Source organism: Phyllostomus discolor, chromosome 12, assembly GCF_004126475.2.
Source record: "Phyllostomus discolor isolate MPI-MPIP mPhyDis1 chromosome 12, mPhyDis1.pri.v3, whole genome shotgun sequence".
NCBI classification, from domain to species: domain Eukaryota; kingdom Metazoa; phylum Chordata; class Mammalia; order Chiroptera; family Phyllostomidae; genus Phyllostomus; species Phyllostomus discolor.
This window is the reverse complement of record NC_040914.2, coordinates 4919664-4947640: the sequence shown is the minus strand read 5'-3', so window position 1 is coordinate 4947640 and position 27977 is coordinate 4919664. Positions and strand designations below refer to the sequence as shown.

Sequence of the window (27977 nt, the reverse complement as noted above, 5' to 3'; positions counted from 1 at the left end):
ATCAGCAGATAGAACTTCCAGACAAAAAATCATCAAGGAAATGGTGATCTTAAATGATAGACTACATTGAATGGATTTAATTGGTATTTACAAAACACTTCATCCCAAAGCAGTAGAATATACATTCTTCTTAACAGCACATGGCACATTCTCAAAGATAGACCTCATGTTGTAACACAAAATAAGTCTTAACAAATTCATGAAGATTGAAATCATATCAAGCATTATCTTCAACCACAATGGCATGAAACTAGAAGTCCTCTATAGTAAAAATATTGAAAAACATTTAAACACCTGGAGGCTAAATAGCACGACATTAAACAATGAATGGGTTAACAATGAGATCAAGGAAGAATTTAAAAAATTACTTAGCAACAAATGATAATGAACACAAAGAATGTAAAATCTATGGTACACAATGAAAGCAGTCCTGAGCAAGAAGTTCATAGCATTACAGTCCTACCTAAAAAAAAAAAAAAAAAAAAAAAAAAAAAATATCTCAAATAAACAATCTAACCCTGCAGTAAAAGAACTAGAAAAAGATCAACAAACAAATCCCAGAGTAAGAAAAACAAAGAAATAATAAAGGTCAGTCAAAATAAATGACACAGAGACCAAAAAAATACAAAAAACATCAATGAAATCAAAAGCTAGTTCTTTGAAAAGATAAACAAGATTGAGAAACCTTTAACCAGACTCATGAAGATATAAGAGAGATGATCCAAATAAACAGAATCAGAAATCAAAGAGAAGTAGCAACTGTCATCACAGAAATACAAAGAACTGCAAGAAAATACACCAGCAAAACGGACAACCTGGGTGAAATAAATTTTTAGAAATAATACAATCTTCCAAAACTGAATCAGACAGAATCAGAAAACCTGAACAGATTGATTACAACTAATGAAATTGAAGGAGTAATCAAAAAGCTCCCAGCAAACAAAAGTCCTGAACAGAATGGATTCACAGGTGAATTTTACCAAACACTTAAAGAAGAAATAACACTTATCCTACTCAAACTACTCTGTAAATTCAAGAGGAGGGAGACTTACAAGCTCTTTTTACAAGGTCACCATTACCCTAATTCCAAAATCAAGTACAACAGAAGAAAGTGATAGGCTAATATCCCTGATAATCATAGGTGCTAAAGTCCTCAACAAAATATTAGCAAATCAAATACAGCGATACATTTAAATGTGGTATACACTTGTATACCACAATCAAGGGGAACTTACTGCAGGAGTGCCAAATTGGTGCAATATTTGCAAACCAGTAAATGTGGTACATCACATAAATAAAATGTAAGATAAACATCAAATGATCATGTCAATAGATGCAGAAAAAGCATTCAATAAAATCCAGCACATATTTATGATAAAAACTCTCAGCAAAGTAGGAATAGGGGAGACATACCTTTATTAAAAGACTGTATATGAAAAACCTATAGCCAACATCATACTCAATGGGCAAAGATAAAAGTTTCCCTTCAGATCAGACACAAAACAGGGATGTCTGCTTTCACCACTCTTATTCGACATAGTATGGGAAGTCCTGGACATGGCAATCTGACAAGAAGAAGAAATAAATGGCATCCAAAATGAAAAAAAGGAAATAAAACTCTGTTTCTACATGACATGATATTGTACATAGAAAATCACAAAGACTCCACCAAAAGAACACTAGGCCTAATAAATTAACTTGGCAAAGTAGCAAGATATGAAATTAATATTAAGAACTGGTGGCATTTTTATATATAAATAAAAAAACTATCAGAAAGAGAAAATAGAAAACAATCCCAACAACAACAAAAATTAAATACGTAGGAATAAATTTAACCATGGAGGTGATAGACTTGTACTTGGAAAACTATAGGACATTGAAGAAACAATTGAGGAAGACATAAATAAGTTAAAGCATATACTGTGTTCTTAGACTGAAAATATTAACATCATTAAAGTGTCTATACTGCCCTGGCCTGGTGGCTCAGTTAATTGGAGGATCATCCTGTACCCCAAGTTTGTGAGCTCGATTTCCAGGGACAGCACATACTAAGACTGCAGGTTTGATCCCTGACTAGGGTGCATAGAGGAGGCAACTGATTGATATTTCTCTCCGACATCAATATTTCTTTCTCCCTCTCTAATTCTCTCTCTCCCACTAAAAAAAATGTCCATATTGTCATTAGCAATCTATAGATTCAATGCAATTGTTCCTAAAATACCAATGGCATATTTCAGAGCTCTAGAAAAAATATTCCAAAAATTTATACAGAACCAAAAGACCCAGAGTAGCCTAGCAACCTTGAAAAAAAAAGAACAAAGTTGAAGCTATCATAATACCTGATATCAAACTATACTATAAGGCCACTGTAATCAAAGCAGTCTGGCCCTGTCATAAGAGCAGTCATAAAGATTAATGGAACAGAATAGAGAACCCAGAAATAAATCTACTCTTTTTATTGTAAGTTAATATTTGACAAAGGAGGCAAGAGCATACAATGAAGTAAAGACAGTATTTTCAATAAATGGTGTTGGTGTTGGGAAATTAAACAGGTATATGCAAAAAAAAAAAGAATCACTGATTTAAACCATAAACAAGAATAAACTCAAAATGGAATAAAGTTTTAAATGTAAGTTGTGAAACCATAAATATCCCAGAAGAAAACATAAGCAGTAACATTTCAGACATCTCTTGTAGCAATAATTTAGTTGAAATATCTCTAAGGGCAAGGGAAACAAAGGAAAAAATAAACAAATGGGACTATCACAAACTAAAAAGCTTTTGCACAGCAAAAGAAACCACCAACAAAATAAAAAGAGAATACACTATATGGGAGAACATATTTGCCAATGATATATCTAATAAGGGGTTAATTTCCAAAATACAGAAAGTCTTTATACAAGTCAACATCAGGAAGATAACCCAATTAAAAAATAGGCAAAGGATCTGAATAGACACTTCTCAAAAGAGGAAAAACAGATGGTCAATATACATATGAAAAGATGCTCAAGGTCACTGTCAGAAAAATTAAAATTGAAAAAATGAGGTATTAGCCCTGGCTGGTGTAGCTCAGTGGACTGAGTGAGGGCTGTGAACCAAAGTGTTGCAGGTTTGATTTCGAGTCAGGGTACATGCCTGGGTTGCAGGCCATGATCCCCAGCAACCACACATTGATGTTTCTCTCTCTCTCTCTTTCTCCCTCCCTTCCCTCTCTAAAAATAAATAAATAAAATCTTTTAAAAAATCAGGTATCATATCTGTCAGAATTTATTGATTTATCATCAATCAATCAACAAATAAGTCTTGGCAAGGGTGTGGACAAAAGGGAACCCTAATGCATTGTTGGTAGGAATGAAAATTGGTGCAGCCACTGTGGAAAGCAGTATGTAGTAGAAACCTGAAAAATTTAAAAATAGAACTGCCTTATGACCCAGTGACTCCACTTCTGGGAATTTATCCAAAGAAATTCAAAACACTAATTCTAAATAATATATGAACCCCTATGTTCACTGCAGCATTATTGACAATAGCCAAGATTTGAAAGCTACCCAAGTGTCCATCAATAGATGAGTGAATATAAAAGCGTGGTACACTTAACACCGTGCAATACTACTTAGCCATAAAAAAGAAGGAAATCTTAGCTTTTGAGTGGATGGACCTAGTGGATGTTAAGTGAAATAAGCCAGTCAGAGAAAGACAAGTACCATACAATTTCACTCATATGTGGAATCTGATCAACAAAATGAACTGAACAAGCAAAACAGACACATACTCATAGAGATCAGTCTGACAACAGTTAGGATGGATGTGGGGGTGGAAGGTGGGGGCATCGAGGGATCGAGCATAGGAAAAGAAAAAGACTCATGGACACAGACAACAGTATGGTGATTACTGGGTAATGGTGGGGTGTGGGGAAGTAGAGGGAGGTACAGGTGGGGTAAATGGTGATGGATGGAGCCTTGAGACTGGGTGGTGAACGTACAATACAGTGTACAGATGATGTGTTGTAGAATTGTACACCTGTAACCTGTATAATTTTGTTAATCAGTGTTACCCCAATAAATTCAATAAAAAGTAAAAAACTGGGTGACAGAAAATGCACCACAGTTAAAACACAAGGGACAGTCTGGGCAAAAGACAACCAAAATACATGTTATAGAAAAATAGTTAGTGCCTAGAATATATAAAGAAGTTCTAAAAATCAGTACAAAAAATTACAAATAATCCAACTCCAAAGAATGGGTTAAAAATATTAGCAGGAGAAAAAAAACTAAGTGAACAATTCATTTCTGGAAAGATGCTCAATTTTACTAAACAAATCAAAACTACTTCAAAAGTATTTCTCTCCATCATTATGGCAAGATTTAAATTAGATAATATCAAGGACAATATTAAAAACTTAAATTGGAGAATATCAAAGGAATAATGAAACAGGAACTCTCCAGACATGGTTAGTAGGTGTGTATAAATTGATATAATCACCTTCAAGAACAGTTGAGTATCTAGGAAAGTAAAATGTGTACTTCTATGCCCCAGCAATTCTACTTCCAGGTACAAACACTTAACAAACTCTTATGTGCATGTGTATGGAAACATATCATGCTACTAGTGGGATGCAAAACATGGGAACAAGTTAAATGTCTATCAATCAGTAGGAAAATGGTTAAATAAAGTGTGGTAAATTCAAAACAGGGAATATTATATAGCATTTTAAAAAGAACAAAATCATACTACTTAAGGATTAATAAAGGATAAATTTCAACATTGAGTAATAAAAAGCAAGTTGCAGAATAAAACATAAAAAAACACTACCTATGAAAATAAAGACACTTTTTTATTTTACAGATGCATAGAAGTTTACAATAAAAAGTTTTAAAAATGAACTGGAATGACATACACTGAATCCACAACTGTCATTTCTAAGATCAAGATGTAGATGAGGGAGTGAAATGAGAATGAGGAACAAAGAAAACTTATGACAATTTATCTCTTTATCAAAAAATAAAAATATATTAAAATATTAACAATCATCAATTCTAGGCATTATATTATTCTCTATACTTTTCTGTATTTTTAACTTTATTACTAAAAAAAATATTTACTAAAATAAAAAACTTGACTCTTCATTCTAAAAAAGAACACTTTTGTACCAGAAAAAAGTGACCCAAAATGGTGAAGATGGAGATATGCCTTAATAAAATGACTTAGAAAAGCCATCTGGAAGACCAAAAAACTATAAAGCTACTTACACATAAAGGAAGAACATCAATCTATCATCAAACTTCTTCAAAAAAACATTTAACACCAGTATTGTAAGAATGGTTGATTATAAACAGAACTTGGGAGGACATTGTTTGCACAAGTTCTTTTTTATGAAGCTGCTAGAGGACAAACCTCAGCCAATCAACTAATGTCTAGAAAAATTTTGGCAAAAGAACTAGGAGAAAATACTTCATAAACTTCACTATGAAACTAAGAGCTAAATAAAAGGTTGGTATAAATGTGACACAATAGCATGTAAATATAATATGTCTTGACAATGTAAAAACAGTATAAATAACTAAATTTGGGAAGAGAATGGGAAAGTAAAATAAGCTTACTCATCTGTAACGAGTAAAAATGAAAGGCTTGTTTTTAAAGCTCACCAATCGAGTAGCAGAAAGGAACATTGTCTACATAAACAGAGGAGCTAATACCATGAAGGTAAACATGCGATAAAAGGGAATTTTTCCTAATTATTATAAAAAATAAAGTATTATGTGACAAAAAAGGCTAGGGAAACAGATAGTAAAAGTTTCTTTTAAAAACTGTAAAATAAAAAAAAATCACAAAACTATATACAGGATTAGGCCCAAATATATCAAAAATGCAGTTGGGCTTTCACTTATTAAATAGAAATGATATTCAGATTTGTTCAAAAAACAAAACTTAATTCTAAACTGCATATAAACCCTACATTTCAAACAAAGTAATTCTACAAAGTGGAAAATGAAAGAACTGGTAAACGCTCTAAAGAAAAAAAAGGCAAAGAAACAATTTCTCCCAAAGAACCTTCAGGAGGAAGGCAGGCTGTTGATATCTTGATTCGAGCCCTGTAAGGCTCATTTCTGACTTTCGGACTCCACAGCTAAAAGATAATAAATTTCTATTGTTTTAAGCTACTAACATGGTGGTAATTTGTTATAGCAGCAATAGAAAATTAATATAGAAATCAAACTGGTACAACCTTCCTGGAGGGGAATTTAGAAATTCTTAATAAAATTACATATGTACTTACTCGGTGATCTAACATCTAGGGACCTGCCCTGAAAACACAGCCTCGACAACACAAAAAATACATAAGTACAAGGTTATTCACTGTAGCATTGTTTGTAATTGTAAAATATTGCAAGCAACCTAAATGTCCACACATTAGAGAGTGGCGGAAAAAATTACAATAACTTCCACATAAAGGAATATTCTGCAGCTATTAAAAAATGAGAAAGTTGCCCTGGCTGGTGTAGCTCAGTGGATTCAGGGCAGGCTGCAAACCAGAGGGTTGCAGGTTTGATTCTCAGTCAGGGCACATGCCTGGGTTGTAGGCCAGGTCCCCAGTGAGGGGCACATGAGATTCAACCACACATTGATGTTTCTCTCCTTCTCTTTCTCCTTCCTCTTTCTCTAAAAATAAATAAATAAAATCTTTTTAAAAACTAAGAAAGCTCCCTATTAACTAATATGAAGTGAGTTCTTATAGATATAACTCAGTGAAAAAGCAATATGCAAAGAGTCTATGGTATGCTACTTCATGAAGCATATAAGGAGATACAAAAAACTACATATATTTCTGCTCATTTGTGCAAAAGAAACAGAAAGGACAAACCTGAGGAAAAAAGAGACTGGTAATCTACAAAGGGTGTATAATAAAGGGGTACAAGGAAGAAGCAAACGGAAACAGGATGGTAGGCATGAGAAGGGAACAACACATTTCTTGGGATATATTCTTGATCATGGTATCTTCCCTGCCAGGTAAGTATGGAGGATATATTCTTTTTTTCCACTTTTTTATGTATATTTTATTGATTATGCTATTACAGTTGTCCCAATTTTCCTCCCTTTGCCCCTCTCTACCTGGTTCCCCCCTTCCCTCCAGCAATTCCCTCCCTCTTTAGTTCATGTCCATGGGTTGTGCATGTAAGTTCTTTGGTTTCTCCATTGTTTATATGTCCTTAACATCCCCTTGTCTATTTTGTACCTACCCATTTATGGTTCTAAATCCCTATTCCTTTTCCCCCTCTGAGCTGATAACCCTCCAAATGATTTCCATATCCATGATTCTATTCGTGTTCTAGTTGTTTGCTTAGTTTGTTTTTGTTTTTTAGATTCAGTTGTTGATGGTTGTTTGTTGTCATTCTAATGTTCTTAGTTTTGATCTTCTTTTTCCAACATAAACCCCTTTGACATTTCATATAATAAGGGCTTGGTGATGATGAACTCCCTTAGCTTTGCCTTATCTGAGAATATATTCTTGAAAAGCTCTGATTTTATTTTTTATAGCATACTAATGTTTCAGAGACCCAAAAAACCCCCCACAAAAAAAAAACAAAAAACAAAAAACAAACAAACAAACAAAAAACAATGTAACCCAACCAGGATGGGGTAGGAACCAAAAATAGTATACAAATGAACCTAAAAATACTAACCTAAATAATTTTGAAAAATACCATTCTGACTGAATACTATAAGATTAAAGATAAGAAAAACATACCAAAATAATGTAATCTAGTTAGTAAATTTGTTTCTTACAGAGAAATAGATAGGAAATTCTGAAATTACTTTATGTAAATATTAAAACTGAGCAATAGGTAAATATATTGTTTCTCGTTACCATAAAAGGAAATTATAAATAAGTAAATGAGGAAGGCTACAATAAACCCTGTTGATCAGGAACAGAATCAGGATATCAATATAAATTGATAGTTCCAATACATAAAAAGATAGAGGCAAAAACCTAGAAGTGTGTATATGTCTGTGTGTGCGTTAGTGTACATATAGATATTTCCCAGCTAAATCTATGGTGAGGGCCTAGGAGTAATGACATTCAGACCTTGGCTTCTAAACATCATTTTCAAATATAAGGAACCAGGACTCCTTGGAGAAGTGCTTGATTTAAAGCTGGGGTAAGTAAAACTATATGAATCTGGAACATCTTGAACTGCACACACACAAAAATAATGGGTGGGGACATTTCAAAAGTTCAAAGAAACTAACTTGAAGGAAAGGCCAATGGGCAAAGCTAGAACAATTTTAGCCTCAAAATAAAGATTCATTGGATCTACCTCACAGAAAAAATAAAAACCATGATTCCATAGACATAAGAAATAATTGAATATATAATGAAATGGGAGAGAAGAACAGTTCTTCCCTGAAGAACAATCCTAATTAATATAAGAAAAGAGGGAAGTGAAAAAATCAATATTAGGGCAAGACAACAGTAATAACTGTTGCAGACAAGATCTATTAAGCCAATGGATGCTAAAATTAGTGAAGAAAAGTTTTAGAAGAATCTGAATAGTCTCAAAGTATCTCCTCCAACATAATTAAAAAAAGAAAAACTGTAACTTGAAATGGAGAAACAAGGCAGACACCACCAAGTATTCAAATCTAACATCAATATTAAGACATTAACATTATGAATCACTTGGTATGATGAACTGAGAGGAACACAGTATTATTTTTGTGGCAGCCTTTAAAAAAAGTGCATTAAAGCTCAGTCTAATCATGAGAAAACAATGGATAAACCCAAATTCAGTAGATGCAGATGTAATGAGGCATTTGTCTAGAGTAAGGCATATCTGAAGACTCTGGGAACTTCTCCTAGATAATGAAATCAACAGATTACCCAATGTGTCTGAGTGTCTTAAAGTAGGCAGAAGGGCAAATAGACTAAACCCCCAGATAATTATTAACTCCAGACACAATAAAAAGTTTTACACAAGTCTGGTCAAAATGGCAGCATCAACATGGTACTCACATTCTCCCACAACCACAGAAAAATTACAGCTAGGCCTGGGCTGGATAGCTCAGTTGCTTAGAGCACTGTCCTGATATGCTAAAGTTGTGGTTTTGATCTCTGGTTAGGGCACATACAAGAAGCAACCTATGAATACATAAATAAATGGAACAACAAACTGATGGGTTTTTTTTCCTCTCTCTCTCTCATTTCCTCTCTTCCTCTAAAATTAAAAAAAAAAAAAAACCTTTTCTTTAAAAATTACACCCTGGCCACATGGCTCAGTTGGTAGGAGCACCATCCCATACACCAAAAGGTTGCGGGTTTGATTTCCAGTGAGGGCATATACCTAGGTTGCAGGTTCCAACCCCAGTTAGGATGTATATGGGAGGCAACTGATTTTTTTCTCTCTTGCATCAAAGTTTTTCTCTGATTCTCTCTCCCTTTATCTCTCTCTAAAATCAATAAACATCCTCAGGTGAGGATTAAAAAAATTACAACTGATCTACAGAACAAACATCATTCAGAATGGCCTGAAATCTAGCTGAAATGGAAGTCCTACTACTAAGGATATAAAGAAGAAGCCTTGTCGAGGCTGGTAGGAGGGGTGGAGATGTGAACGGGTTGGTCCCACACCCACCTGTGGTAGATAAAAATCAAGAGGGATATCTCTGCTGCAGATGTCCATTGTAAGGAGCAAGGGGTCCCATTCCCACACCAGGCTCCCCAGCCCAGGGTTCAAGTGCCAGGAAAAGAAGTCCCCATAACTTCTCACTGTAAAAACCAGCTGGAATTGTGGCTGAGTGAAGACAAAGGGTTTCTTCAATCCCAGGTAGTTCATCTTAAAGGGTCATACACAGACTTACTTGGACTTACTCCTTCTGAGTTCCAGTTCTGGGGTATCAGCTCCAAAGGCACCAGAGACATACAGGGAGAAACTGATATGCCTGACATCAGTGCAAGAGATGGAGGGGTAGCTTTCTGCCAGACAGAAGTGCTGACAGAGGCCACTGGTCCTTTGATGGGCCTTCCCTTCACAGACCCAGCAGGCTGTCAAAATACCTGAGGCTCTAAGAACCTGGCTAACACAGTTATCCCTGCCCTGGTAATTATATGAGGCCCTACCCCACCCAATTTGCAGTTCCACCAAAGATGGTTTCCAGTGGCTTTTCTAGATGATTAGACTGTTTTAGCTCATGCTTCAGGCTTTCCTAAAATCTCTCAAGCAAGCAGCATCTGGCCTCAGAGTGTCCCATACCTCTGACTAAGTGGTCTGAGGACCAACACTAGTCATAGCCACCTCATAGGCTGGCCTCTCCTGGACACCTCCAAGCCAAGCACAAGTAGCAGCCATTTGCAGATCACTATGTAACTCATGCCAGGCGACTCCTGGAAGGACACAGGTGGCAGCTGACCTGGGACTGCATTTCCTGGGAGGCTCCAGAGCCAGTGCACCCAGTGTACAGCTTAAGACCACGTTGAAGCACCCTGCAACCTTCTCTACAAGAGACACTCTCAAGGGCAGACTCAATGAGCACCAAAGCCCCACTGAAGTAAGTCCTGCTCCATGGGGTGGGCGCCTGTAAAACAGAACCTTCATGGTGATCAAAGCCAATCCTAGCAGCTGATTGGCCTGGGGACAAATCCCTCCCACTAATGTGCCAACAGCAATCAAGACTCAATCAAGACTCAACTACAACAGAAGGGTGTATACTGCCTACATGGATGCTTACCTTGAGTGTCCAGCTCAGGTGAAGAAGGAGACTGTGCCACTGGACCCTATAGGAGACCTTAGGCCACTCTACCAAGCCTGGGAGATGTAGCATCTCCACTTAATACAAACAATCAAACACAGGGAGTCTACCAAAATGAGGAGACAAACATGTCCTAAATGAAAGGACAGAACAAAATTCCTGAAAAAGAATTCAGTAAAATGAAGACGAGCAATCTACCAGATTTGGAGTTTAAAACACTGGTTATAAGGAAGCTGAAGGAACATAGTGAGAACTTCAACACTATAAAAAAGACATGGAAATCATAAAAAGACTCAGTCAGAAATGAAGGATACACTAACTGAAATGAAGAATAATTTGTAGTTAACAACAGAGTAATGAAGTTGAGAATCAAATCAGCAATTTGGAATATAAGGAAACAAAAGCACCCAGTCAGAACAGCAAAAAGAAAAAAGAATCCAAAAAAATGAGGATAGTTTAAGGAGCCTCTGGGACAACTTCAAACATAACAACATCCGCATTATGGGGGTGCCAGAAGAAATTAAAAACCCACTTCCAGCCAAGATAGAGGCATAGGTAGATACACTGTGCCTCCTTGCATAACCAAAAGAAGGATAACAACAATTTTAAAACAAAAAATAACCAGAACTGATAGAAAATCAAACTGTATGGAAGTCCAACAATCAAGGAGTTAAAGAAGAAACATTCATCCAGACCAGTAGGAGGGGTGGCTGGTGGACCCAGCAAGGCTGCTGATTGTGGAGGGAACGTGCAAGGCTGCAGCTGGCGGGCAAGACTGCAGCGGGCAGATGCAGCGAGGTGGTGGATTGCAGACTGGATGGTCCCACATTCATGCGCAGAGAAACCAGGAGAAACAACTGGGGAGCTGGATGTACTGAGCAACCCAGGGCCCCAGTGCAGAGAAATAAAGCCTCAAACCACCAATTGAAAACAACTGTGGGGGTTAAGGTAGAAGTGGGAGAAACTCCCAACCTCACAGGAGAGTTCATCAGAGACCCACAGGGTCATAGAATGTACACAAACCCACCCACATGGGAATCAGCACCAGAAGGGCACAAATTGCTTGTGGGAAACAGAGGAAGTGACTGAAATCCGGCAGAGAATGGGGCAAGCACCATTGTTCCCTCTTGGACCCCTCGCCAACATACAGTGTCACAACCCAGCAACCTGGGTTACCCCGCCCTGGTGAACACCTAAGACTCTGCCCCTCACCACAGAACAGGTGCGTCAAGACAAAAAAAAAAAAAAATAGCCCAAACAAAAGATAGATCAAAGCTCCAGAAAAAAATACAACTAAGTGATGAAGAGATAGCCAACTTATCAGATGCACAGTTAAAAACACTGGTAATCAGGATGCTTACAGAATTGGTTGAATTTGGTCACAAATTAGATGAAAAAATGAAGGCTATCCTAAGTGAAATAAAGGAAAATTTACAGGGAACCAATAGTGATGGGAAGAAAACTAAGACTCAAATCAACAGTGTGGACCAGAAGGAAGAAAGAAACATTCAACTAGAACAGAATGAAGAAAGAATTCAAAAAAAATGAAGAGAGGCTTAGGAACCTCCAGGATATCTTTAAACATTCCAACAACCGAATTATAGGGGTACCAGAAGGAGAAGAGGAAGAACAACAAGTAAAAAACTTATTTGAACAAATAATAAAGGAAGACTCCCCCAATTTGGCAAAGGAAATAGACTTCCAGGAAGTCCAGGAAGCTCAGAGAGTCCCAAAGAAGTTGGACCCAAGGAGGAACACACCAAGGCACATCATAAGTACATTACCCACAATTAAAATTAAGGAGAGAATTCTAGAAGCAGCAAGAGAAAAGGAGACAGTTACGTACAAAGGAGTTCCCATCAGACTGTCAGCTGATTTCTCAAGGGAGATCTTGCAGGCAAAAAGGGGCTGGAAAGAAGCATTCCAAGTCATGAAAGGCAAGGACCTACATCCCAGATTGCTCTATCCAGCAAAGCTTTCATTTAGCATGGAAGGGCAGATAAAGTGCTCCCCAGATAAGGTCAAGTTAAAGGAGTTCGTCATCACCAAGCCTTTATTATATGAAATGTTAAAGGGATTTATCTAAGAAAAAGGAGATAAAAAATATGAACAGTAAAATGACAGCAAACTCACAATCATTAACAACCACACCTAAACAAAAACAAAAGGAAACTAAGCAAACAATTAGAACAGGAACAGAACCACAGAAATGGAGATCACATGGAGGGTTAGCAGCAGGGGAGTGGGAGGGGGAGAGAGGGGGAAAAGGTACAGAGAATAAGTAGCATAGATGGCAAGTAGAAAATAGACAGGGGGAGGGTAAGAATAGTATAGGAAATGTAGAAGCCAAAGAACTTATATGCACAACCCATGGACATGAACTAAAGGATGGGGGGAATGTGGGTGGGAGGGGTTGTACAGGGCAGAGGGGAGTGAAGGAGGGAAAATGGCACAACTGTAATAGCATAATCAATAAAATACATTAAAAAAAGAAATTGAAAACCTATTTGAAAAAATAATGACAGAAAACTTCTCTAACCTGGTGAACAGATATACAAGTCCAGAAAGTTCAGAGTCCCAAACAAGATAAACTCAAAAAGGCCCAAAACAAGACACATCATAAATAAAATGCCAAAAGTTAAAGACAAAGAGAGAACCTTAAAAGCATGAAGAAAAAAACAGATAGTTACCTATAAGGGAGCACCCAAAAGACTGTCAGCTGATTTCTCAACAGAACTTTTACCAGCCAGAAGGGATTGGCAAGAAATATTCAAAATGATGAAAAGAACTCATAACCAAGATTACTCACTCAGCAAAGTTATCATTTAGAATCTTCCCAGACAAGAAAAAGCTAAGGGAGTTCATCACCACCAAACCAGTATTATAGGAAATGTTAGAAGGTCTTCTTTAAGAATACGAAGAAGAAAGATAAGAAATATGAACAATAAAATGGCAATAAATATGTATTTATTAACAATTAAATCTAAAAACAAGATAAATGAACAAACAGAACAAAAGCAGACTTATACATACAGAGAACGTTTTGATGGTTGGAGACGGGAGGGGTTTTGGGGATGGGTACAAATGGTGAAGGAATTCAAATTGGTTGTTAAAGAATAGTCATGGGGATGAAAAGTACTATATAGGGAATATAGTCAGTAATATTCTAATAACTATGCATGGCATCAGATGGTTATGTGAATTATCAGGATGATCACCTAGTAAGTCACATAATGTCTAATCACTGGCTGTACACTAAAACTAATGTGATATTGTATGTCAGCTATAATTGAAAAATTAAAAAATGGTTTAAAAAAGTAACACAGAAAATGTGATCTTTATATGTACCAGCATTGCTATGACTAGCACTTAAAATCCATAATAATGTAAATAGTAGACTGTGATTAAATCAAAACTATGATTTTAGAGAGACAGGTTGGGAGATAGGAGATATGTATGTACACTCATATGTGTTGGATTCAGGATCAAAAAGTATTAAATTTTTATTATCCTGGTGAGAAGATATTGATAAGTTTTAAACTTTAAAAAACAAATCATGAAATAGCAATAGAAATATATTTGTTAGAGACACAAAAGAAACACCAAAGGAAACTGCAAAAGAAAAGTGGATTCCTCTAGGAAGAGGGAAAATAGGAAGCAGGGCAAGAGACTCCTTTTTTTAAAGGTATGAGCCTTATAAAATCACTTGACTCTAAACACTTTGGCAGTAACTTTCATAAAAATAAAAACCCTAAGTATAAATTTATACAATTCTGACTATAAATGGGAAAGAAGAGTTGGGAATGACTGGAATTCAGAGTATAGGTGGAAGTATTATAGAGAGTATAATTTGATAGAAACAGGAAGGAAAAAACCCAAGGTGTAGGTGAGGTTTTTAAGGAAGAGAATGCTAAAAGTATTTCAGTTTTCTTCTGGAGCCAGGGCAGCCTCATGACCATTTGGGCTGGCACCTTATAACAGTCCACCCTTCCCAGTTTCTTGTTACTTACCTGTATATTGACCATCTGACATCTCTCTTTTCACCATCCAAGGTTCTTTCCCTTGCTCCAATAAAGAGATCATGTTGGGCTTGGAAATTGAGAGTCCTGTTTATAGAAGAAGAATGAGAGCAAGAGAAAGACAGAACATGCTACTGCTATTCCAGAATTTCACACCCAATCTCCTGGTCATCAGGCAAGAAAAGACATCATAGGAAGGGCTAGAGAATGGGATGATGTTTGCATGAAGGATAAGTGAGATGAAACTTCTTTCATAGCAGTGGTTCTCAAAGTGCTAGAGCAGAAGAACCATCACCTTAGAACTTGTCAGAAATACATATTCTCAGTCCCTACCCCAGACATACTAATCAGGAGTCACAGTGGTTCTCAAACTTTCACAGGCATCAGAATCATTTGGAGTGCTCATTAAAACCCAGACTACTGAGCCTATCCCCAGAGTTTATGATTTGGTAGGTTTAGAGTAGAACCCCATAAGTTGCAATTTAATAAATTCCCATGCCATACTGTTGCTGCTATTCCAAACCATTATTCTACAGCAAAGAGAGTTACTAATTTATAATTCTATAAAACTACTGCAAATCATTTCCTGGGGACAGAAGTAGCAATTCAGCTAAGTACATAAATGTCTTAGATATTCCCAATGGAGGAAGCAAAAACACCCCCAAGGGAAGATTTTGATTTATTGGAGAGGGCATCCTTACCAAGCAATACCAAATTCCTGTAGTTCTCCAACATGACATCTCTGTATAAATCCTTCTGGGATGGGTCCAGCCATTCCCACTCTTCTTGGGAAAAATCTAGAGCCACATCCCTAAAGGTTACCAACCCCTGAAATTTAAAAAAAAAAAATCTAAGTGGTATAAGGAAAATCATTATTGGGGAACAAGTACATGCCTTGATTTTTCAAGTATTTAAGAGAGAAAGAAATACCAAAAACAGTCTTACTTTTTGAAAATATACATTTTTGTGAAAGACAAAGGACATACACACAGGAAAAGAATTAGCTTATAGAATGAATCATGAGTTTTATGACATAAAAGTATATGAGTAAAGGCAGAGTTTTATGTTACATATACTAAGTATCAAGTCATTCTTGTAGAAAGCATTTTTTGTATTCCCCAAACTGGGATCTCATCTGCCTCAGAGTAGTGAAAGAAGCCTGGGATTGGGCTTTAACAAAAGGGTATGGTCTGCAATTTAGACTCTATACATGAGAAACTTCCAGGAGAGTATCTTGAAGAAATAATGAAGTATATATGAAGAGATTTCTATATGAAGAGATTTCTGGAAGGTAATATTAAAAAAAAAACTAGAAAAAATCTTACATGTCCAAAAATTAGAGTTGAAGCTACATCACTGATCTATATAAGCTGTATGAGGAGAAGGATATATGTTTTTGTTTTGTTTTGTTTTTAAGATTTTATTTATTTATTTTTAGAGAGGGAAGGAAGGGAGAGAGAGAAACATCAATGTGCGGTTGCTGGGGGTCATGGCCTGCAACCCAGGCATGTGCCCTGACTGGGAATTGAACCTGCAACACTTTGGTTCACAGCCCATGCTCAATACACTGAGCTACACCAGCCAGGGTGGATATATGTTTTATAAGCTCATGTATATCCAGTGTCTATTATAAAATCTGTCACATTATAAATACTCAGGAAATAGTTGCCACTTAGTGAATAAATGATGAAGATTTCTATGAAACATCCATTGAAGGAAGAATACTCAATGCTTAAAAATGACAAGTTCCATTTTGCATAGAATGGTCTCATTTTTATTAAAAATAATAAAATATCAAATGGTTACTCTACACATTAAAAATACAAGTAAATGTGGCTAGAGAAAAAAATATATTACATAATGTTGTATAACTTCCATATGTCCCTCTATACTTGTATGTTGTGGGAGGATAACCTGTATTGATTACATCATGTGACTCCCTTTTCCCACCCCATTTTCAGTTGGGTTAAACCACATGCAAAATATGGGAGGGAGTTGAGCAAGGCACAACAGTTATTCCCCTGTCTCCCTCCTTGCAGCACCAGCCACAGTGGTCTCTTTCCTTCAATCAAAAGTCACAGTGGCTGTCAGGGGACCTCCCCATTCAGCCATCTCTTTCTCCAGGTTCAGGCCTAAACTTAGTAGGGGAACTCTGCTTTTACCCCAGGGTATAGCACTATTCTTTGTAGTTTCTCTATATACTTGTAAATAGGTCCCTTTAGGGTTTCTTGCCAGAACCCTGACTGATAAACATGTTGATTCAGTGTACTGCTAGGATATGACCAGAGATGATCCCACAAAAGCCACTAGGCAACTCTAATATACTTTCTCATAAATTTACTCTCTCACTCCCCCATGACTATTTCACACCTGATATCTCTCGAACTACCACCAAGTCCTCCCCTGTTCTCACTTTGAAATTCCTTATCCTCTAGTCCCTGATATGTGTTTACTGACCAGGATCTGTACTCATATATTTGGCCTTCGCTTTGTCATGACAGATAAAACTCTAGGATTCCTAAAAAAAAAGACCAGTCACTCCACTTGTCCATACAAGGACATTGTCTCCTCTCTTCCTAGTAAACATCATGGAAATATCAGATATCTCCCTTGTATTACCAATATTTTCTCACTTTACTGGATTATTTCTATCAGTATATAAACTGATGCAATACCCTCCATCTATAAATAGAAAGGCAAGTTCCTTTCCATGATCTCACTTTAGCTATCGTCTCATTTCTCTCTTTGTAATAACAAAACATTCCCAAAGAGTTGTTTATATCAGTAATATCCAACAGAATACAATGTGAGCCACCTGTTATTTAAACCTTTTCAGTAGCTACATTAAAAAGTATATATAATATGTTCGATTCTCAGTCAGGGCACATGTCTGGGTTGCAGGCCATGTCCCCAGTGGAGGGCACACAAGAGACAACCACACATTGATGTTTCCCTCTCTAAAAACAAATAAACAAAATATTTTTTTAAAGTATATATAATAAGTAAAGTTAATTTAATAATATTTTTATTTGACCCCAAAATACAGAAAATGTTATTTGAACCTGTAATCAATATAAAATTATTAATGCTTTACATTCTTTTTCATACTGAATTTTCAAAATCTGGTATGTGTTTTATACATATGTAGCACATATCAATTTGGAGTAGTCATTTGTGGCAACAACTGGGTACATTACTGGACAGCACAGAAAATAGAGACTCATTGCCTCTATTCTTACTTTTTTTGCCTTGTATTCTCTTTTAAATCTATTACAGTGATGCTTTCTTCTCAACCTCTTTGTAAACCAGCTATTTGCAAGAGCATTCATAGCTTCCATGTTACCAAATCCAGGAGCCAGCTCTCAGTCTTCATCTTCCTCAACCTCTCTCAGAAGGATTTAACTCAGTTGATCGTCACCTCCTACAAGATTTTCTACTTTTCACTTCCAGGACCCTTACTCTTCAGGTTCTCCTTCTGCATCAGTCCTTCTCAATCTCTTTTGCTGGTTCTTCCTCTACTTGTCAGCCTCTAAATGATGAATGCCTGAAACTCAGTCCTTGGCCCTCTTTCCTATTTACATTCACCACAGTCCTATACTTAAAATAATCTCATCCTGTCCTATTGCTTATTTTTTTTAAATTTCTTTATAGAGAAAGGGGAATTGAGAGAGAAAGAGAGGGAGAGAAACAACAATATGAGAGAGAAACACGGATCAGTTCCCTCTCATATGCATCCCAACTGGGGACCACACCCTGACTGGGGACTGAACCCGCAACCTAGGCATGTGTCCTGACTAGGAATTGAACTAGCAACATTTTGCTTTCTAGGGCAATGCCCAATCAACTGAGCCATTCTGGTCAGGGCTGTCCTATGGCTTTAAATACATAATGAGACTCAAATTCACATCTTCAGTCCTGAACTTCAGATATATAATCCATATTCTTCTTGGATATCCAGCAGGACTCTCAAACTTAATATATATAGGATTCAATTCTTAATTCCTGTCTTACCACACCCAGTATTTTAATCTCAATAAATGTCATGACCATTAATACAGTTTCCCAGATCAAAAATCTTTGTAATCATCCATGACTGCTTTCTTCCTCTTACATTTCACAACCAAGCCCAGAATCTCACCAGCTCCAATGCTGCCACTATGGTCCAGGCAGCTATAACCTTCCAAATGGATTATTGCAGTAGACCCTGAATAGTCTCCTTGCTTCCTCCCTTACTTCCCTGCTACCTCTTTTCCTTTTAAAACATAAATCAAACAAATCAAAAATACTCCAATGGCTCTCCTTCACCCTTAGAACAAAACTCAAAGTCCTAATCATGACCTTCACGGGCCTATATAATTTGTTCTAGATACTCCTCTGACCTCACAGTGCTCATCTGCTTCACACAATACTGGCTCATTGCTATTCCAGGCACAGATCAAACATATTTACACCATAAGAACTTCCTACTTGCTATTGCTTCTAATTTTAAAGCTCTTTCTTAGATCTCCACAAAACTTACTCCCTACTTTCACTGAGGTGTTTCTTTGCTTAAATGTCACTTCCTCAGAAAGACCATCCTTGACCTCCCTATTTAATAAGACACTCGACAATCACACTCTATCCTTTGTTTCACTTGCATTCATCTCCAATACAACAGATCATGACCCATCAAATGAGGAGAGTTTCATCACATACCTGAGCATAACTGTGAGTAAAAGAGATACTACATGTTTTATGGAAGGATCATATGAACAAATGGTGGAGAAAGAAAAGTGGAGAGAGTGCTCACTGGGCTATCTGCGACCCTCCCAGTAGTCCTTCCATGGGGGAAAAGAAAAGGGGTGAAATTTCTCGAAACAAAATAAAAAAAAATCAGCTTACCTGGGACATGGACTTACAAAGTCCAACAGCCATTCTTCCTTCTGTCTTCAATTTTCTCTTTTAGAGAACAAGGTCCTGAGAAGGGAGAGTTAAGGAAGAAAAAATGGCAGACCATCCCATTGCTGCTGATCTGAGACTTAAAAAGCTAGAACTATTGCCCCTTTTATGGTCCCCACAGTCTCAGCTCTACCCACTTCCAAGATCTGAGAAAAGGCCAAAGCTGATCTTAATCCCTGAAGTCCTGACTGATAATAAGAATACAAAGTTTGAATTCACTAAAATCTACAGTCCATCCTATGGCCAACAAGGCATCTGGTCATTGCTGCCCCTTAGGCCTCATTTCCTGCCCTTCAGGCCTCATTTCCTGCCCTTCTCCCCCTTGCTCACCCCAGTGTAGGCTCACAGGTTTCCTTCTAGTTTCTCAAACTGTGTGCACTCTTTTTTCAAGACTGTTGCCTTTCCTTTTTCCCTTTCTTGGCTCAGTGACTTTCTTCATTCCTATCTGTGCTTAGTTGTCACCACATCAGAGGGACTTCCCTAAAATTTCTATCTAAAGAGACCCTCCCTTCCAGTCTCTTTTTCCTTATCTTGATTTATTTTTCTTCTTTGTATTTAACATCATCGAATATGGTACTTATTTACTTTTCCCACTTATTGTTGTCTTTCCAATCAATAGTATAACATCTAAGAGAGCTAGAACTTATTGGTTCCACAGGTGCCATATTTTGTCATGTATGATGTGCACTTTTTGCTCAAATTTTTGAGGGAAAAAGAAGAATGTGCGTTATACATGGGTAGTATCAATGCCCATGTACCAATAATGAAAACTATACATGGGAATTAGTACTAAAACATGGGTGCACATTATACATGGCAAAATATGGTATATCTCTAATTTTAGAATAAAGCTAAACCATTGTAAGTCCTCAAAAAATATTTGATAAATAAATAAAATAAATCTTACTGTGCCTCCTATAATATAGTAGTTATATATATTGTATATATCATTACCTTATTTAATCACCATAGAGCTGCAAAGGTAGGTGTTATTATCCCCATTTTACCAACTACTGAAATTAAAGTTCAAAAAGCTTAAGCAATTAAGTCTTTAAAGTCAAACTGCAATGTGACTTAAAAACTTGTCCTCTTTCAAGAGACCACAATGTCTGAATGTGAAATATTCAACATAAACTGAGAAATCAATGCCATATGTTTCTTAGAGAAGCATCTTTAAGAGATGGCAGATATTAGCATTATTAGTCCACAGAAATGCAGCCTGAGGCAATCCTCACCAAATTTTAACACTACACCAATAACAAACTCTGCAGCCTCACCTGTGTTTCTTGCACTGTCAGAGCCAACATTTCTTCATCCTGAAAATGAGAATAGTTGTGTTTGACCTAGAATTTAGGATACATGACCCCTAATTCTGGGTTACTCTACACTAGCCGGCCCAGTTCTAACAAAGTTATTTCCTTAGTGCAATGCAGCTTGAAATTGTCCATAAAAGCCTTAGCAACCTGAGAGAAGACTCAAAGTCTTCTCAGCATCTGAGAGCCCTACGGATCTCCATAAAATAAATGTATTTTAAATTTCTGTTTGCAAATAGCTGTGTATTCCTTGGGTAATATTTTCCAAGTTTGAGATGAACAGTCAGAAAGAAAGCCATATTAAAGACTTAGTGTTGTATAGACCCAACCAGTTCACAGACTCTCCACTCCTTCACTCATTGTCCTCATGACCATGGGCAAGTTAATCCACCTCTCAGGACCTTTTTTCCCTTACTCTCAAGACCACATGAGCCAACTCCTGGCATAGAGAACTCCCACCCTTGTTTCCATTTAGATTCTACATACACATTTGGAAAGGAAATATGAGAATATTTTTCTTTATTAATGAGAAAGTCAGAACCAAAAATTTAGCTCACTTAGTACATCAGAAAAAGAGCCACCGATCAGCCTATCTCAGTGCCAAGCATGGAAAAGTCTGGAAAGGAAAATGCTAAAATCTCTAATCCCATGCCCTAAGGAGAGAAAGGAAGACTGAGCTTTCAAGTTAGGCTTTCCTATCCTAGAGGCAGCAAGTTTGAGGACAGTCTTACTACAGTGTCTTCAGACTGGCTCTTGTGATTCACAAAGGGACTGAAGGAAGAGACCCAGATTTGGTTCCCATGTCCCAAAGGTTCCTAGTCCAAGACTACTGACAATCCTTTCCAAAACCCTCAGAATCCAGGGCCCCCATTTTTCACTTTAGTAATTAAAAGCAAGGGCTCTAGGGCCAAACCGCATAGGTTCAAATCCCAGTTTTGTCACTTATTAACTGTGTACACTTGGGCAAGTAATTTAAATCTTCCTGTGCTTTATAATCACACACTAAGTCACATACATATACACACACAAATTCTCACCCAATCATACATATATACATGGTCGCACAATCACAACCATAATGTCACACACATACATACACATTAACACAAAGTCAGAGATGATGATACACAGTTTCTCCAACAAAGAGACAGTCACACACAATCACAGTTACATATCACACAAGACCACACACTCTATCATAATTACACAAAATTATACCTGTAGAGACAGATGGATCTGCTGACACACACATTCGAACAGTTATCTCTACAGAGGCAAGTGGTGAAACATAATCACATACACACAGTCTCTCACAAACCCATACGAAATAACACATAGTTGTACCTGCAGAGACAGTCACAGACACACACACACTCCAGCGTTACACCAGAGTATGCAGTCACACTCGTACACAATCACATACACACATTGAAACACAAAATCACATTGTAACACCCGCAGCCTCTCACACAGTTATACATAATGACACACAATCTCCCCAGAGACACCCTCCTGGTCTCCGCCCGCATCCCAACCTGTCCACTCCAAGTCCATCCCTGATCTCTGGCTCCTGAGCTAAGGCCCTACTCACCTACCCGAACCGCGGGTTCTGGAAACCCGACACCTGTCACGATAACCGTGAAGTCGCCTCCCGGAACCACCAGCGGAGCGGAGAGGGGTGGAGGTTGCGGCGAGCTGAACCTCAGAAGTGGTCTGGGGAAACATAAAGCTACAGGGTCTTGGACTACCTACCCAGCTTTTCTTTGAGATTCCGAGAACCACCAGCCCCAGAAGGCTTTGCGCCGTGGCGGTCTTTGCTGAACTACATTTCCCAGAGGGCCCGAGGCACACCACCACCGCTGGTACCCAGGTGCGGTACCGGAGAGCTGAGTGTGACCCAGGAGACCCTCGGCGACAGACTGTGTAAGAGGAACCGACGAGGCAGCGCGCATCTGCCACTGTGTGTGCTCAGGTGTGGCGGCCTGTGTGTAATGCCGCTGCACACTTTTGTGACTGCGCACCAGGGGGTGATGGGTTCTGTTAGTGTAGTGAGTTTCTGTACAGAAAATCACCTCCGGTTATTGGGAGTCATTGTGTGATACACTGGAGGCCTGGCGCGCCGGGACTGTGAGTGACTGTGGCTGTGTGAGAGGACTGTGGCACGTTGACTGGCTCTGCACTGTGTTGTTACCCCATGGGTCGCAGGAGTTACCTATAACAGGCGGTAGAACTTAGTTTCCAGTTTTGCCTTAGGGTTGCGTCCGTAGAAGTCTTTCTGTGACTGTGTGTGTGCCTGTCTCCAGATCTAACTGATCTCCCATCCCCACTCCACCCACTCCAACCCGGCCACGGGCGGGTCGACTGTTACCTTCATTTTTACATCCCTTTTCTACTTGCATTCGATGTTGTGTGGACGCTGAAGGGTAGATTCCATTGGTAGGAAGATGCTTATTTGCACCCAAGCCGTTTATGTTGCAGCCCGTGGCTGCTTCCACCTTTTCACTTTACAACTTTAATTAGTGCCCAGCTTTAAGAAACTACCCATAGTCAGGAAGACAAATGTCAGCCCCTGAGTGATGTTAAAAACAGAGTTGAACAGTAATTGAAGTGGGAGAAAATAGATTTTTTTATTTAGGAACTATTTTGATAGGGGAAGAGACATCAGCATAGAATTGGGCTCAATTCCAAATACAGCAAGAACAACCAGGATTTATAGGCAAGGAGCAAGGTGGGGGGTGGGTGTCAGTGTATGGAAAAATACTAAGCGGACATTTCAGGGTAGGGAGAAATTCTCACTAGACTGACCAAGAAGATTCTTGCCCAGGTGAGGCCAGAGTGGTCATTTATCACCTGGGTAGATAAGGAATTGAATTAGATATTTTGATCACATATCAAGAACTCTGGCTAAACCTACTTGACAGTATTCTTACAGAAACTTTGTGATGCAAAGGCAAACACTGAAGTCAAAAGGTTAAAGTCAGATTGAGAAGAGCGTTCAGAGGATCCTTACTAAAACTTTGATCAAGGAAAGAGTCTTTGTCAGTGAAAGTTCCAAAAAAAGCAGCATTCTTTCCATTCACTAGACCCTGGAAGATCTGGAAGGTGCACCCTACTTAACAAGTCAAGATGTTGGTAAGTAGGGATATGTGGAAGAAAGGGGAAGTTCTTGAAATGAGAACCCATCCTTGGAGAATAATCTCTCTAATCCCCTCCCCACAAAGAGCCTCTGATTCAGGCAAGAGACTCATGGACAAAGGGAGTCTGGCTACTAGGGCTGAAGAGATTTGCTGTTTATGAAATTGGGCATAGTCACTTTTACGGAAAAAAAGCAAGCAATTGTTTTTGTCTTTAAGCTTCTATAAAAAATTTTTATTTATTTTTTTTATTTCAATCATTGTTCAAGTACAGTTTTCTCCCCCCTACTCCCGTTCCAGCCCCTCCACCCAACCCTCCCCCCTTCCCCCTATTACCCCCCACCCCTAGTTTTTGTCCATGTGTCCTCCAAATTTGTTCCTGTAATCCCTACCCATTCCCCCCGGAAATTCCCTCTTCTCTCCCCTCTGGCCACTGTCAGACTATCCCCTGTTTCAGTGTCTTTGGTTATATTTTGCTAGTTTTTTTTTGTTTTGTTTTGTTTTGTTGTTTAGATTCCTGTTAAAGGTGATATCATGTGGTATTTGTCTTTCACTGCCTGGCTTGTTTCACTTAGCATAATGCTTTCCAGCTCCATCCATGCTGTTGCAAAGGGTAGGAGCTCCTTCTTTCTTTCTGCTGCATAGAATTCCATTGTGTAAATGTACCATAGTTTTTTGATCCATTCATTTACTGATGGGCATCTAGGTTGCTTCCAGCACCTAGCTATTGTAAATTGTGCTGCTATGAACATCGGGGTACAAAGGTTCTTTCGTATTGGTGTTTTAGTGTTCTTAGGATAGAGTCCCAGCAATGGAATTGCTGGGTCAAAAGGCAGATCCATTTTTAGTTTTCTGAGGAAGTTCCAAACTGCTTTCCATAATGGTTGTACCAGTCTGCAGTCCCACCAACAGTGCACTAGGGACCCCCCTTTCTCCACATCCTCTCCAACACTTGTTGTTTGTTGCTTTGTTTATGATGGCCATTCTGACTGGTGTGAAGTGGTATCTCATTGTGGTTTTAATCTGCATCTCTCTGATGGCTAGCGATATTGAGCATCGCTTCATGTGTCTTTGGATTTTCTGTATGTCCTCCTTGGAGAAGTGTCTGTTCAAGTCCTTTGCCCATTTTTTAATCGGGTTACCTGTCTTCTTAGAGTGGAGTCGTGTAAGTTCTTTATATATTTTGGAGATTAAACCCTTGTCTGAGGTATCATTAGCAAATATGTTTTCCCATACAGTTGGTTCTCTTTTTATTTTGATACTGTTTTCCTTAGCTGTGCAAAAGCTTTTAATTTTGATGAGGTCCCATTTGTTTATTCTTTCCTTTATGTCCCTTGCTCTAGGAGACAAGTCAGTAAAAAAGTTTCTGCGTGAAATATCTGAGATTTTCCTACCTACGTTAAGCTTCTATAAAAATTTAATAGTTAGATTGCTTTAATGAGAAAATTTACTAGTTAGGTATTCTTTGAATGATAATTATGATTTGGTACAGGTACATACATCAAATAACTGTTCCCTGGACTTGATTACCATACAGGTTAGAGATCATCTTGGACATTTCAAACCAAAATGTTAGAAATTTAAGATGACCCATTCTTTTTAAAAAATTACTTTATTGTTGTTCAATTACTGTTGTCTGCTTTTTTCCCCCACCACTCCCCCCACCCCAGCCAAATGTACCTCCTCCCTTGCTTTTACCCTCCCCTTTGATTTTCTCCAGGTGTCCTTTATAATAGTTCCTGAAAATCCTCCTCCCCATTACTCCCTCCCCCTGCCCTCTGATTACTGTTAGATTGTTCTTAATTTCAATGTCTCTGGTTATATTTTGTGTGCTTTTTTCTTTTGTTGATTATGTTCCAGTTAAAGGTGAGAACATATGGTATTTGTCCCTCACTGTCTGACTTATTTCACTTAGCATAATACTCTCCAGTTCCATCCACACTGTAAGATGACCCATTCTTAACTGGCAAGGTATGCCTTCAGAGAAACTTTGTATATGTATCTCTTCATATGACAGTCCAACACTGGTTGGTCCCAGTCAACTCCAGTAGAGTAGAGCAGTGGTCCTCAAAGTATGCCAACCAAGTAAGTGGTTACACTGCAAAAATAAGTTGTGGTGGGACTTTCACCAACAGAGTTTAGTCAAGAAAGTGGAACTACACTGGGAATTTCAAACAGGAGACTAATTACAGGAAGTTAATTACATGAATTGAGGAATCAAAAGAGTGAAGGGGCAATAGAATTATTTAAAAAGAAGAAGAAGGAAGAGGAGGAGGAAGAAGGAAGAAGAAGTAGAAGGGAGAAAAAGAAGAAGAAAGAAAGAAAAGAAGGAGGAGAAGAAGAAGAAGGAGGAGGAGGAGGAAGAAGAAGAATGAGGAGGAGGAGGAAGAAGAAGAAGAATGAGGAGGAGGAAGAAGAAGAAGAAGAATGAGGAAGAAGAAGGAGGAAGAAGAAGCAGCTCATATTCTGGAGCTTGTGGACCAAAGGGGGAAGATTTAGCAGAAGCTAAGATCTCTGAGGTAGATTTAGCAGAAGCTAAGATCTCTGAGAGGGCTCTCAGGCTAACTGTTAAATGAGTTTGGTAGTCTAGTGCTAGGAAAGCAGAAAGAATCTGTAGGCCATCTGCTGCTAGAGAGATACTGAAAAACTGTAATACAGGAAGTAAGTGCCTTCTCCCTCTCTGCCTTTTAACTTTAATGTCTCCACTGGCAAACTAAAACAGGAATTCAGTTAGCAAAGAGAGACTAAGAAATGTTTTAGTCAGAGTCCTAGCCCCAGCATTACAGAATACAGAAAGGCATGCTCAAAGTTAAAACAATGACAAAGAAATAATCAGCACACAGTCCTTTTTAAATTTGCTGGAAAGTGAATTAATTCATCTACTTTTCCAATATATTTTTCTTTCCAAAAATTTTTAATAATGTTACTTATTCTTATAAAATAATCATATTAGATTACAAAATGGTGTATATTTAGCAACAGTTATCTTAATAACAAAGCAATACAAATTTTAAATTGCTTATGTCTAATCTAATATACAGTTATTTAGATGAACTCATTTTTACCTATTTTGTTGAAATTTATATAATAAATATACATTTTCCCAACTTTGTTATTATTTAATATAAATATTTTATGGCAAATCACTAACTGCCCTCATGACTTCATAGTGTGAGAGTCATGGCATGTGACTTTTTTGGTAAACTATCATGTACATTAGTTATGTCTTTTTTCAATTGAGGTACAATTCACATATAACATTGTGTCAACATAATGTTATATGTTCAGTTGACACATAACATTATGTCAGCATAATGATTTGATATTTATATATAATGAAAATGATCACCACAATAAGTCTAGTTAATAAGTCTAATACTATAGTCTAATAATTAGTCTAGTTATCATACATAGTTTAAATTTTTTTCTTATTCTGAGAAGTCTTTAATAACTTTTAAATTATGCAATACAGTATTATTAACGATAGTCACCATGCTGTGACTTATACCCTATGACTTACTTTATAACTGAAATTTGTACCCTTTGATCCCTTTCACCAGTTTGCCCATACCCCACCTTACCTGCTGGCAACCGCCAATCTATTCTGTGTATCTGTGAGCTTCATTTCATAAGTTATTTCATATTTGAAGACAGTAGTTTTTGTATGAATTGAGAATGAAATAAAATTGAGAATGAAGACCCCAAGAATGATTTCTTATCTTAGTTATTTTAATTCACCACCCATATTCTGTGAACTAGAATGTTTTTCTATAATCCTGCATAGGGAAGGATAAAAGTACAATTTTACCAAGGCTTATTTGGCACTA

The 27977-nt window shown here is 37.7% G+C and overlaps 1 protein-coding gene across 1 annotated transcript in view; it reads right to left on the bottom strand.

Annotated features, from left to right (window-relative positions):
• The window catches only part of ZNF527 (zinc finger protein 527), a 101169-nt gene that overhangs the window by 6944 nt on the left and 66248 nt on the right, over positions 1-27977 (bottom strand). The window contains exons 6-10 of the mRNA XM_028529713.2: positions 22769-22935; positions 20981-21046; positions 19647-19703; positions 15467-15593; positions 14757-14852 (exon numbers count right to left, since the gene is read on the bottom strand). Coding sequence (XP_028385514.2) covers positions 14757-14852; positions 15467-15593; positions 19647-19703; positions 20981-21046; positions 22769-22935 — 513 coding nt within the window. The remainder of the gene's footprint in view (positions 1-14756; positions 14853-15466; positions 15594-19646; positions 19704-20980; positions 21047-22768; positions 22936-27977) is intronic.